Genomic DNA, 13,993 nt, shown 5'->3' with positions numbered 1-13,993 from the left:
CGATCAGAAGGATATTCTTTTAGAAATGTTAAATGTATTAATTAATTAATCAGCTGTTTAATTTACATTTTGAATAAAGATTACAAAGCCTGCAATGCATTTACATATTTCATACATATCCATACATAGTATGTATTTATAATACGGGTATATATATGCTCACATTTTTTATTTTTCTGTTTTGTTTTTTTGTTTTTATTTTTTGTGCATAATTGCATTCAACTGACGAAACATAATTGTTTTTTTTTGTTATTTAAAATTAGCCGTTCAACATTTTGTTATTCGACTAAGCACAAGTGCCCTTAATTTTAGCTTTGCAAGACGTTAATAACAACCAAATTGAGTAGTTCGGACTTTTTGGGGACTATACATATTTTTAGTGGTGTAGTTAGTGGCAGCAGTGTTATCTGGCGGTGCACTTAATAATCAGCTGATTGCCCTCTTAATTGCTTACTATTAGTCAATATGTTGACTAGACCGTTTTGAATGGAAAATGGACCAACTGAACCATTGAGTTCAACCGATTTAAAGTATATATAATTCATTGTTTGTGCGGACATGTTATTTTTTGTTTGTTTTGTTTTTGCAAATCGAGCTCCCTGTGATCTTTGGCGATCATTTTTGAGGCACAATACTATTAGACATTTATTTTTTTATTATTTTGATATTATTTTTTGCTTAAATCTCTATTGCTTTGTCAAATCCAAAAACCAAAACGGAACGGTCAAGTCTGATAGATTCTGATTTAGAATCCTGAGTGAGTTGTTTACATATACATATATATATATATATATATATATATATATATATATATATTTTACTGAAAGCACTTTTGATAGTCTTCTGCTAAAAACCTCTGCCATTCATAAATTCACGACAATTAGTTTTTTTTTTTTTGTTAGACTTTGATAAATTTTGTTAGCGATATCATTGAAAAAAACATTTTTTCAAGTGGTAATAGCAAAATCAAGCTATTTTCTTATTGTGTTATTATAATATATCTTTGGGAAGGTCGAGTAAAGGAAGCGTTTACTTTTGTATTTCAACATTAACATGGCTGTTATAAATCAAATATAAAAAGAAAATACACAATTATGGCTCGCTATGAAAGAAATATATATACAAAAAGGAAAAGATAAAATGGATTGGAAGATACATAATACAATCATCGAGAGGATATTATGTATAACTGGAAGATTGAGGACGTTAATATGAATACTTAATATATTTGGAAGTACAAAGCATTACATGAGCCATGCTATAATCTATAATATATCCTTCTTTGGAAAACAACCAGTGTATTTGTAATAGTATAACATTTTAAATTTCTGCATAATATTATAATAATTAATCTACTCTATTTACATATAAAAATGTTTTTGTTTTTCTTTTTTTAAGCCTGCTACTCAGCAGGTACCATGTTTTGATCTAGATCTGGCTTAGTATCATCCGGATCCAAGCTCAAGCACTCTGCAAAATAATGTTCCATAGACGAATACACATGCTCTAAGACACCATTCAGATCATGGCCTTCATCAGCATAAGTCTGTAAACAAATTAAATGCAGAGCTTTGTTAAAAATATCATCATAATTTAGTTTTTTTTTGTAATATGAGGGGAATATATATATATATATGTTTTTTTAAGGAATATACGAAATGGATAAATTAAAATGGAATCACCCGTCGCAGACAAATTTAATTAACTCTCGCTTGCTAAAAAATATTATTAGAATTGACTTGCCACACTGGATATTATAATTTACCTGATATCGATATAATATATTTGCTTCTGTTAATGATTTGGCTAGTTGAACACCATGCACATACGGTGCAGTTGAGTCTGCCAAGCCGTGAATCAAAAAGAATGAGTTTGATTTGATTAGGCGAGCTCGTTGCGTTGCATCTGCCTCTACATATCCTTTGTAGTTTTCGGCAGGCATGCCCAATATACGCTCAGTAAACGCAGAGTCTAGAAGTAATTAAAATACATTATATATATATATACATACTAATCTTAAATTGTGATTGTTTCTTACTATAGTAGAGCCAATCTGCGATAGGGGAAATAGATATGCCACACTTGAAGACGTCCTGTTGGGTGCCCAGTACCATTGAGGTCACATAGCCCCCATAGCCCCAACCCCAAATACCAACTCTAGTCTCATCTAAAAAACTTATAGTGTCCAGAAGATATCTGCATAAAAAACATATTTAATTGAGTCCAGGTTTTTTATATTTTCAAATTGTGTACTAACCTCAAAACAGAAATTTGATCCTGAACTTCGACTCCACCCAGATGACGGTAAATAGATTTTTTGCTTTGACCTTTTGCTCCTCGTACATCCAAGCGAACGTAGATAACATCATTTCTGGAGGACATGTATGTACCCCAATCTATTCGAAACTTTTCCGAGACAGACTCGGAGCCTGGTCGACCATTTCTGAAATTAAGAATAATAAGAAAATATTTTAATATTTGGTCAAATGCTGTCCAAGTTGTTTACTACAACATACACTTCAACAACAACTGGAAATGCTGCGTCTCGGAGTTCTTCCCGCCAGCTAGGTGGCAAAAGTAATTGCACTTGGGCTCGGCTACCATGGGGCAATGGAATTTCGAATGACCTTTGAATGGGTAGTGCAAGTTTCTGCAACCTTTCCGTGTAGAAGGGCCGTGTATCATACAATATCTTAACGAGACTGTGGGTTTTCTGCGCGTGCACACCCGAGACGGGTAATCCCGGACCTTGACACTCCAAAATGTAGAAATCAATTCCATAGTTTGTCGCAGTGCCAGTTGTGGGTGTGATGAAGGCATCAAAGTGGGAACAATTCGTATAGTAATACCTGCTACTCCACAGAGCCTCGCCCAGGTCGCAAGTGATGCATTGAGGTTCGCTTCTGTTAATAGAAAGAGACAATAATCATTTAAAAAGTAAGGAATTTTATGAAAAATACTTTACATACTTTCTAGTATCATCATGTACGGGATCCTTAACTGAATATAGATGCCTCTGGCCAGGTTTTTTGTCTTGAGTGGCAAGATAATAAACCACATGATTCGTTGTATCCCAGCACAAGATTTTTAAGACCTTAAATAACAATAACAATTGACTTGACATTGAATAAAGGCTTAAGTTAAAAATCAAATGAATTTACCTCATAGCGGCCATGCGATATCACTGATATCCTTTGCTGTGAAATGGTTATGTGTTTAATATGGGTGAAATGATCATTTCCCGACTCTTGAATCCCTGCGAGCAGTAAGAAACTGTTGCCATCCGGAGCAAACACTGGATGGGGAAAAATATCTAGCCATTCATCTTCAGGAGCACGCTCGGAATGTATCTAAATAATGTACACAAATTAGTATAGCATATTTTCATAAATAAATAAACAAATCTTCACTTACTTCAACGCATGTCCAATTGTGTTCTTTTGAGCATGTTGCGATTATACTATAATTTTGGGAGCGTATCATAAAAACGACAGATACCTGATTATTGCTACCGGATACCCAACTGGCCGATGTTAGATAAAAATCTCTATAATATAAAATAATAATTATTTTTTAAGATACCATAATTATGAAAGTATTATGTTGGCATTTGACTCACTGTCCATTTAAAGAAGGTGGTGGTCTCAATTCCATTTTAGAGATGGATACAAAACTTGTAATGTCGACGATCCACATTTGAACTTCTGGATTGGCAGTGCCTGGCGTTGGGTAACGTACATTTTTCGTTTCAGGAAATGAGCTTCCCGATGTCATACCGCTACCAGCGATTATGGCTCCAGATGCTAACCATGGATATGTCATCATCCCCACATGCGTATCATTAAATAAGGCAAACATAAAGTGACTACCATCCATGGATGACCAAATTGCTTCAGGAATATCAAAAATTTCCTCTAAAATACAAAATGAAAAATTGTGTTATTTTTGCAATTGAGCATTCAAATGGTTGAAAATTGAAAAATACCCTGGTAGAGCCAATCTGGTACTCCATTATATATATGATTTTCATGGCCAGTTGTAGTTATCCTTATATCCTCCTCCATCGATGGCGATTGTCTTACAAATATATCATTGTCAGCTACAATAATGATTGATGTTGTGTTTCCCAGCCAGGACGCATATTGAAGTCGAGTTCGTTGCACCTTCGATGAGTCTTTTAACTTGACCGGCATATGGTGGTCATTATCCACATCATAGATTGTGTAAAACGCAGTAAACGATTTCTGAAATATCTGCAATATCAAGTATTATTTACATATATATTTCAATTTTATAGAAGAAGTCTTTCTCTTTATCGATGCCTTACTTTTTTCACATTATGCCTGAAGAGCACATAGTTAAGATCGTGCGAACACTGATAGCCCCTAACATTTAATTGACGAATGGTGTGATTGGTAACTAAAATATTGATTGAGTTCGTTGTTGTGTCCAATATGGAGAGTCCACCGTCATCGGATTGAAATACATATTTCTTCGTTGTCACCCAGGATGGCTGCAATCGAGTCGGCGTCAACTCTCCTTGTAAATATTCATCGAGAATCATGCGACGACCAGACCAATAAAGGAGTTCGTCCACATACCTAAACAAATATATATATGGAGATTAAGGACAAGAAAATTAAATTAATTTTGAATATAGGCAATTATTATTTAGCATAAGTAATTGCTTATATACGTACCCCAACAAATATATAGCAGTTATAATGCCAGCTATTACAAAACTAATAACTAACAGAGAGAATATAATACTGCGCCAGTTGTGTCCTTCGTCAAGATCCAAGTCTTGGTCTTTTACTTTCGGATCTTGAACCTGTAATGTCTCATCGGGTGGTAGTCTCCATGATCCGCCGCGATCAGAGGCAGCATTGGCGTGCATTTTCTAAGAATCCAAGGGGGACGTTTCAAGCAAAACTAAATTTTTGAATAATTGGAAGTTATGGCAAGTCGAAGTGTGCTTCGGACGGTTTCGGAAGAGAAGAGCTATGCAAAATGGATATAAGAAAATATATAAAAAATGTTAGATACGACTTAGTATAAGATTAAAAATAAACACTTTAATAAAGAATTGAATACTTATTAATAATATATGACAGTCTTATTATTCTTAAGTTTGATTTAAAAAGGAGACTCTAGATTACTTGGACAGTTGGTTTGTACAAGGCATTTAAAATTGCAAACTTACTCACTTTGGCTTTATCATCATGCTGGAATCTTGTTTGTCATCGCTTATTATCGATTCGCGAAAAATGGTCGAGCCAATTTTCTGAAAGAATAATTAAAATAGTTGATAATAAGATGGACAACTGCTTTTACTAAAGATTGTACTGATAAACAATTTATATCTAATAAAAATATATTAGAACTAATTTCTTACCAATATACATTGATGATCTCACGATAATAGCATTTGCTCCTGGGGCCATTCACATAATTTATGTAAAAAACATAACATTGAAATATGTGGACATATTTTTTTTTACATTTCTCCTTCACAAAATTATAAATATAATCACAGCCTCAAGGAATGTGTGCTTTGCAACCTGCAAATAGATTAAACAATTCATAATATACAATTAAAACAATATATGAAATATAATACGTATATATATTGCCATATTGAGGATATTATAATCTCTGCTTAATCTTAATCTTCTTTAATCTTATCCTCATCAGGTATTGATTTATTTTATCTTTTTCATTTGACAAGGTCTCCAATTATTTTAAGCAAATCCGGTTTCAGACACTTTTTATATTGCTGTGTGTAGTAGTTTAACCTTATTGCTTTTATAATCATACTTTTTGAAAATCACAAAGCTCTTCAAGCTGAGACCACACAATGCAAATGCGAAAAGCCTTCATTAGTCCTTAAGGTTAAGTTGGCATTGATTTTTCTTCTTTTTTTCAGTCAGTCTCTCAAGTTGACCCTTCTCACATATCAACCTTTGAATATCGCAACCTTTGAATGCAAAATACATTTATAACTAGTTCTGTGGTGCTCGCTATGCTTTTTTAATGTTAAGTATCAACTATCTATAACACAAAAATACAATTAAGTTCTGCAAGACTGACTTTGTCTTAGTTAATCGCTGGTTCTAGTTTTTAACAGCTCTTAACAGGTGGGCGTTAGAGGGTGTGGCAACTACAAATTTGACAACATATTTCGAGAAGTCAGCAGAAGTATATCGAATTTGAGGCGAAGTGGGCGTGGCAAAAAGTCTAAAAGTCCAAGCGTTTATAAATGATAATTAATTGAATTATTGGAATAAGTAAGTTATGAATGAGTATCATAACTGGGATAAGTAAGCTTGTTGCAGAGAGAAACTTTTGAGCATAAAATTCTCTGTACCCAGGCTAAGCTCTTGGCTCCAGTTCAAATTTCAAAGTCTTAGCCAGTTTGTTGCCATTTTGTAAGAGGCGGAAATGGGCGTGGCAATAAAGAAATGACGCGCTTTCAGGTCGTGAACTTTAATAAATCGATCAAGACGAATGGATAGAAATATAGAATTCTCACTTCTTATTTCAAGTATGTACACAATTAACATTTAATAATATTAAATGAGAAATACATACAAGTGGATAGCTTAAATATATATGTATCTATTTATAGTTGCCCATTTCCAATGAACGTCACAGACATAAATTCAGTGTGCAAACACATATTTTGCATGTTTTGTTTGTAATGCTAATTGGCCAGGAAGCTTCTTTTTGTAATTAAGTATACACGTAAGAGCATTTATAAGGATATATATATATATGTATGTGTGTGTGTGTGTGTGTGTGTGTGCGTGTGTGTGTGTTTGTGTGTGTGTCTTTACATAAGCACTATGAGGTAACAAGAAAAGAAATTGGCAAAAAATAATAGTCGAATACTTTTAGTTAAGGCAACTCAAATCGGACTGAAATCATTAAGAAGTCTGGTAACATAAGACGTGTACACATACATACATGCATATTTACATATACACACACACACACATAAATAATTGTGTATGTGTATGTGTATGCGTATTCAAATTGTTGTTGGTAGTTGGTAGTTGTCCTTTGGGCTCGTTTATCCAAACTTTAGTTTGTTGTTATTCACTTGTTTAATTTTGCATTTGGATTTATTTTTTTTTAAGATTGTGTATAAAATTATCAGTTCATAAAAACAAAACAATTCACAATTTTGTCACTTTTTTATTGTATTTTTTTTTGCTTCCATTTGGTAAAATTATATAAATACCCCAGCTACCGTTATACACATCCGCATGTATTGCTTATAAATTGCCCATTTCAGGTGAGCTTGTTTCATAAATATAACAAAAAAATTACACAAATTTGGTATGCTTGTACCAAGAACGTATATATGTATATATATAAATTATATATATATATATATATATATATATATATGTATATTTGTAGCGGCCTCTTTGCACATAAATTGTGTGTTGTCATGCTTATTGACTATATATTCACATTCAATTTCTTGTCGTTTTATTAACACATACATGCATGCATGCATGTACACACACATACATACATTACATACATACATACATCATGTGTATATGTTATGCATGAATTTCACATAACACCAAGAATATATAAGATTACAGGCAACCCACTCGAATGTTTTCGTACAACATCTATTCAAAGAGTTGTGCATATTTTTCATTTTCTTCTTACAAAATAAAATCACAACCTTCAGAGTGTATATACACATACATACTTTAATGATAGCCAAAAACGCAAACACTGGGTCTCAGTTATGTTTAATGGAAGACCATTACCCAGCGACAGGCAACCCGGGACTGAAACCTACATTCGACTGTTGTTTTAAGAATTGCCAAAAAAAAGAAGAAAGTTTGCCTGCCATCAGATATACTGAGAGGATTTTTATACAGGGCAATGCTGTAAGTACACAGCAAAAACACAATAATTCTATATATTTTTTTTGCAAAAACTTAGAAAGCAATAAGGGTTAGACTCAAACTTTAAGTAAAAATTATGAATAAATATATAAATATTTGTGTATTTTTGATTGCTCTTATTAAATTGTTTAAGTATTAAATATTTCAAACATCTTTATTTTCTGTTAAATTTTAATATTATGTATTTAACAATAGAAGCAATTTTTATTAATTTAACATTATTTATATTTGTATCTAATACATAAACCAGCGACTTTCATGGTTCTCGGATTTTCTGTCAAAAAATAAATCACAATTAAAAGAATTTTTAAATGATGTTCCTAGTCTGTATGTTTTTTAACTACGTATTTGATACACAGCCTCTTATCTCGCTTTCGATAAAATATAAGTATAAAATTTATTTTCTAAATATACCAATAATAATTTTAAAAATAGAATTCGTTGTCATTTTTTAAGTGTAGCAATGTATACTAATAAACCGAAGGGGTGGCTAAAATAGGTTTTTGCACTTATGTGATAATTAGAATTTATAGCAAATGTTTATATTAAGAATATATATGTCTCAATATTATAGATGATAAGCGATTAAATATGCATGTTTATATTTGCATAAGTGCAAGTGTGTTGTCTCACAATTATTTATAATATTATTCAAGTGAAACAAGTGGACAGGCTTTGGGTATTTCTCTCTTAAAGAAAAATAGTGGTTTGCTCTTTACATTTTGGGGTTGTTTTTAACTTGCGATGTACTTGTATTCAATCAGTGCCTATTCAATTGCTCTTACAAGTAAGAGCATATTCAAATATTGTTATTTTATGATTGTTTTCGAGTGCTGCAATTAGTACTGAAGCTATGTGATTTACGAGTATCTTATTTAGTTTAATTATATTTGTACTGCAATTACCTATTGTAATTAGTCTAAGTATTTATTTTTAAAAGTGTCCTTTCCTTTAACATCGCAAGTATTAAGAAAGGTTGTAAAAAAATAACTTTTGCATGGAATTCATCTGCATAAAAACAAATTTACCTCCGTTCGCACAGATTAGTTGAATTGAATTTCAAATAAATTGACTAAATTAAAAATGTGTTATAATTTTAATAACGGACGTAAGCCAAAACTGTTATTAAAATAACGATATCGTATAAACGTTGGTATTTTTAAATCAGTCTATCGATATCAACAGAGGATTCGATTTAAGCATAAATATCGAGCTGCATAAACATACATCGATATTTGTTCAATCATCGTTTACTTATTTGTTATTAGTCAATTTTATTTTAAATATTAAATTTTTGTATTTGTTGGTGATTAATTTACATGGAAACCAATCTAAACTATTCCAAATATGCGCTCATCTCGCGTCAAATTGAGCTGATCTCGTGTGAGCTTCTCCATTCCGATGTGGACTGCAATGTTAACAGCAAATCGTATCCAAATACGCATTCCGAGAAACTGCTGCTGGTCGAACCAGGGGCATTGATAAAAATCATTGGCACTCCCGATGGCAACGAAAGTGATAAAAACATTGTTCAGCTCATAGACTTCAAGAAGAACTCCTCAACAAATAACTTTTACGAATGCAGGACAAGCTACCTGGTCAAAGTGACCGAGGCTCTTTGGCCATATGTGATAAGCATTGTGAATTTGGAGCGACGATTGCGCCTGGCCTGCAACAAGGAACAATGCCTCTGGTTGATTAACTTAAAGGTCGACGATCTTTTGAGTGTCCATGGAGAATTGTTTAAGAAGAAAAATTCATATTTTGATTGCATTCTACGGTACATTGGCCCAGTGCCGGAATTAAATCCAGTTGGTTATTTTTTTGGCTTGGAAATATTGGTGCGTTAAAGTCTCTGCTAAGTATTGTTAATATATTTATAATCTGATATAAAAGACAGAAGAGACTGGGAAATCGATAATTTCGATAAGTGTAAATCGATAAAAAGATAAATCTCATACTTTTAAAGCTAATGCTGGTGACTTCCTTTAAAAATCGGCACTCAACCTCTGCAAGAAATATCAGATTATGTCCGGCAGCAACTTTCTTATCAATTTTTTATATATATTTTTTAGCATCTTAATAATGGTTACTCACCACAAGCCAAGGACATTCCATTCGCAACGAAATATATGCCGTGTGAGCCGAATTTAACGATATTTGCAACAGCTGATTGGATAACTCCCATTCCGAATGAATTGAAAAATAAATTATCTGCAAGAAAATTGATTAACGAAACAATTGAACGGGTCTACACAGCCATTGTGCCAAATGTTCATACCACACAAAAGAAACGACAGCCAACATCCCAGTTTTATGATTCAAGCCCACTAATTGGCCGGAGTCCAGCTAAAGCCGATCTAGATACAATGGCAGAACCCTTGGAAACTGAGGATTGTATGCCAATAGCTGACAAGAGCAAATCCAGCAATAAAGAGTATAAAATAGCTATAGGCAATAATGTGCCGGCATCTGTGGAACGAAAGAGTACAAATCATTTCAATGCAAAGGATTCGACTGGATTTCGAAAGAACAATTTTCATGCTGGTGACACAATGAACATTAAGGATCGGGACATTATCGTCATCAACAAATCGGACATTGAGGAGTCCACCAAGAACGAACATAATGTCATCATTGTTAACAATCCTCAAGAAAAGGAGAATGTTGACTTAGCCGATTTGCTTGGTTCGAATTGGCCAACAAATGCTGGAGGAGCAGCAATGATTTTAAACCGACCAAAAACTACGGACAATAATTTAGAAAAATCGGTAACATCGTCTGGTAATTTTGTAAGGAATAAGGAAGACTTTGCCCAAAAAGTTATTTCACCGGTGGATGTCAAATCTATTGCAAATCCTGGTAAGAACAATGAAGTTGAAATATTCACCATAATTTCAAAATCCAACGAAATAAATAACGTAAATCAATGCAGCCCGATTTGTACCTTGCACATATATATTTAGACTTATTTTGAGTGTATGTAAAACAGCAGCAGTTTTATTTTTAGAATCTGTGCTTCGATGAAAAGTAAATAATAATGTTTTCTATTTATTTTGCACAAACAAATAACTTTACGTTCGAAAAACGTTTACTTGAAAAGTATTGAGCTGAAAAACTGAATATTCTTGCAAGTGTGCTTCAAAATCTTATTCAATCTTTCTTGCGACATAAATGTACATATATATTTATATAAATATAGGCATTGTAAAAATAACTTTTTCGCGCTGTGAACACTATGTATAAAAATATATACATGAACGAAGTATAAATTTTCGCCACAATAATTGTCTATTACTTGAGAGTCGTGTTGTTTTCATTGAATAATCATTGAAAGTATAAGTTTTATTCGATTTTCTATCAGTCATTGGCATTAATATACTAAAATGTACGATATTCCATTGACGGTTTTGGAGTTCAGTGTACAGAATACAGAAAATTGCTTTGAAGGTATGCATCAAAATATTTTCATTCGCATTGAATCATTCTTATTATTTTATTTATTATAAACAATATGATAATGTAAACATTGTGTATATTTTTGCTTTTAGAGATAAACAGTTCAAATTACCAGGAGTTACATGAAATACCTGGAACTAAACTAACGATCGGATCTCTCGTTGAGGTATCGGATTCTGGAATTTGTGCCGATCTATATGGCGTAATACGTTGGATCGGCATAGCGCCGGACTTGCCACACATATTAGTTGGCATCGAAGTGGAAGATGATCCAAACTTAAAGAATCTTACCACATCGGATGGAACTTATAATGGCGTCCGGTAAATGATCTACGTATATCTATCTTAAATTGTTATTTAAACTATAAATATAATAATCTAATCTGAAAACTTTGATTTCTCCTAGATTGTTTCAGTGTCGTGAAGGTGGAGCTATTTTCGTGCCTCCCAATAAATGCACAAATGATCGAAGGTTTGTCGAAACCGAGGGAAATCATTCAGTAAGCGTTATTTCAACTGACACGAATGCAGTTAAATTTGGACATGTTGATTGCCCTCCAGTTTTGGGCGCTGTTGCACCATTAGGTAAGCGAAAAAAGAGGAATTAACTTAAATATGTGTTTTAACATGTGTTTGTTTTCAATCCTCATTTTAGGCATACACAACATCGATGAACTGGAAAATATTTGCGGTAAATTTAAAGGCATCCAGGGACACCACAATTCATGTTATTTGGACGCAACATTGTTTTCCATGTTTACGTTCACGAGCGTATTTGATTCCATTTTATATAGAAGACCAGATGCTCAGGTAAGTCTAATATCACTAATTACTTCGACTTATTAATATTCAATATTATACAATATTCCAGGACATTTCACACTATAGTGCTGTTCAGAACGTTTTACGAGATGAGATTGTTAATCCATTGCGAAAGAATGTTTTTGTTCGTGCGGATCGGGTAATGAAACTACGCAAATTTCTGGATCAGCTTAGTTCTGTGAGCGGCTTGACCAGTGAGGAAAAGGATCCAGAAGAGTTCTTAAACAGTTTGCTGTCTCAAATAATGCGAGTGGAACCATTTTTAAAAGTACGCTAAACTATTTCGATCATAATTTATTGAATTGATATAACTTGAGAGTATATGTGTTTCAGTTAAGCTCTGGACAAGATTCATATTTTTATCAATTGTTTGTGGAGAAAGACGAACGACTTACATTTCCGACGGTCCAGCAGCTATTTGAGCAAAGTTTCCATTCGTCCGACATCAAATTGAAAGAAGTGCCGTCATGTCTTATTATACAAATGCCTCGCTTTGGCAAGAGCTACAAAATGTATTCCCGAATTTTACCATCCCAAGTGCTGGATATTACAGATATAATTGAAGACTGTAAGTTATGAAAAAGTCATCTCTTTAAAACTTTGATTTATTTTTCTATTATTTCTATTAGCACCGCGACAGTGTTCGGTTTGTGGCAAACTGGCTGAATATGAATGTCGTGAATGTTTTGGTTCCTTGCAGGCAGGCTCTGGACTTGAGGGCACAGCCTTTTGTCAAAAATGCCTTAATACGGCCCATATGCATGCTAAAAGGTAAGTTATTAAATACATATTAAGTTCATAAAATATTTTACTTGTGCTTTTTATATTTGCAGAGCTAATCATGAGTCGAAGAAACTGTCTGTGCCAAGGGATTTCAAAGTGATGGCTGATCACATGACTTTGCCCAGACTGTATATGGAATTATTTGCCGTTGTGTGTATAGAAACATCGCATTATGTGGCATTCGTAAAGGCAGGATCAGGACCAGATGCTCCATGGTGTTTCTTTGACTCAATGGCAGATAGAAAAGGTGAAAATCTAAAATCCACTTTCAAAATTGATTCATTATTAAATTTGATGATTTTTATAGGTGAAAAGAATGGATATAATATACCTGAAATGATATCCGTTCGGGAATTGCCTCAATGGCTATCAGATGAGGGCGCTCGAGTAATCAATGAAAGATCAATAAAGGATAAAGTTTTACCTGAACACGCAAAGCGTCTGTTTTGCGATGCCTATATGTGCATGTACCAAAGCACCGATGTTATGATGTATCACTAACGATATGCTTATGATCAGTTATAACAATAAATCATTGCTACATATAATGTAAATGTGACTTTGTTATTGTTTAAGTAATCAGTTCTTAACACCATAATCCAATATTCCAAATTGACAAGTATTTCGTGACGTTTAGACTAAAAATAAGTTCATTATAATCCTGCTGAAGTAGTGTATTTATCAATGCACTTTGTTTTTTATATAATAAAAAAAACTACCACTTTTCACACAACAATTGCTTGCATTAAGATATACGACAAAAACTCTCTTTATATTAATGATCGATCGATTAAGGTGAGGATCTCTCTCTTTCTCCCCGACTTTAGGTGAGCCGAACTTTTGTCATACTAGGGCTGAGCCGAACTTTTCTTTACTCAGCTGTAAGCCCATTCACACGTAGATTTAAAGCTCTCATGGATTGGAGTGCTGCATTTTTCTCTTTGACTGAGCCGAAGTTTTCGCTCACTTGGGCTAAGCCAAACATTTCTCTTACT

The 13,993-nt window shown here is 33.3% G+C and overlaps 2 protein-coding genes across 3 annotated transcripts; one reads left to right on the top strand and one right to left on the bottom strand.

Moving 5' to 3' along the window:
- Nucleotides 1–824: 824 nt before the first annotated feature.
- On the bottom strand, nucleotides 825–7,816 carry LOC6567031 (dipeptidyl peptidase 4). Of its 2 annotated transcripts, none has more exons than XM_032739536.1 (15): nucleotides 7,733–7,816; nucleotides 5,396–5,561; nucleotides 5,208–5,284; nucleotides 4,701–5,001; nucleotides 4,328–4,601; nucleotides 3,986–4,253; nucleotides 3,620–3,914; nucleotides 3,415–3,547; nucleotides 3,162–3,350; nucleotides 2,970–3,094; nucleotides 2,517–2,903; nucleotides 2,258–2,443; nucleotides 2,039–2,196; nucleotides 1,766–1,971; nucleotides 825–1,546 (listed from the first exon to the last, which is right to left on the bottom strand). In XM_032739536.1, exons 4-15 carry the CDS (start codon nucleotides 4,895–4,897, stop codon nucleotides 1,403–1,405), a joined length of 2,562 nt encoding a protein of 853 aa, XP_032595427.1. In that variant the 5' UTR covers nucleotides 4,898–5,001; nucleotides 5,208–5,284; nucleotides 5,396–5,561; nucleotides 7,733–7,816; the 3' UTR covers nucleotides 825–1,402. The 2 variants fall into 2 exon arrangements, with proteins under 2 accessions (XP_032595427.1, XP_032595428.1); XM_032739537.1 differs by having other exon boundaries at nucleotides 5,204–5,284; nucleotides 7,733–7,794.
- A 1,341-nt stretch (nucleotides 7,817–9,157) lies between these two features.
- On the top strand, nucleotides 9,158–13,552 carry LOC6567030 (ubiquitin carboxyl-terminal hydrolase CYLD). The gene is made up of 10 exons (XM_001992921.2): nucleotides 9,158–9,775; nucleotides 10,010–10,796; nucleotides 11,486–11,714; nucleotides 11,800–11,978; nucleotides 12,049–12,203; nucleotides 12,265–12,483; nucleotides 12,549–12,783; nucleotides 12,845–12,986; nucleotides 13,049–13,245; nucleotides 13,306–13,552. The coding sequence occupies exons 1-10, from the start codon at nucleotides 9,254–9,256 to the stop codon at nucleotides 13,497–13,499; spliced, it is 2,859 nt and encodes a 952-aa protein (XP_001992957.2). The 5' UTR covers nucleotides 9,158–9,253; the 3' UTR covers nucleotides 13,500–13,552.
- Nucleotides 13,553–13,993: the final 441 nt, after the last annotated feature.

This window comes from Drosophila grimshawi, unplaced genomic scaffold (assembly GCF_018153295.1).
Source record: "Drosophila grimshawi isolate 15287-2541.00 unplaced genomic scaffold, ASM1815329v1 contig_1377, whole genome shotgun sequence".
NCBI classification, from domain to species: Eukaryota; Metazoa; Arthropoda; class Insecta; order Diptera; family Drosophilidae; genus Drosophila; species Drosophila grimshawi.
The sequence above is the reverse complement of the archived record's forward strand: the minus strand, read 5'-3'. Positions and strand labels throughout refer to the sequence as shown.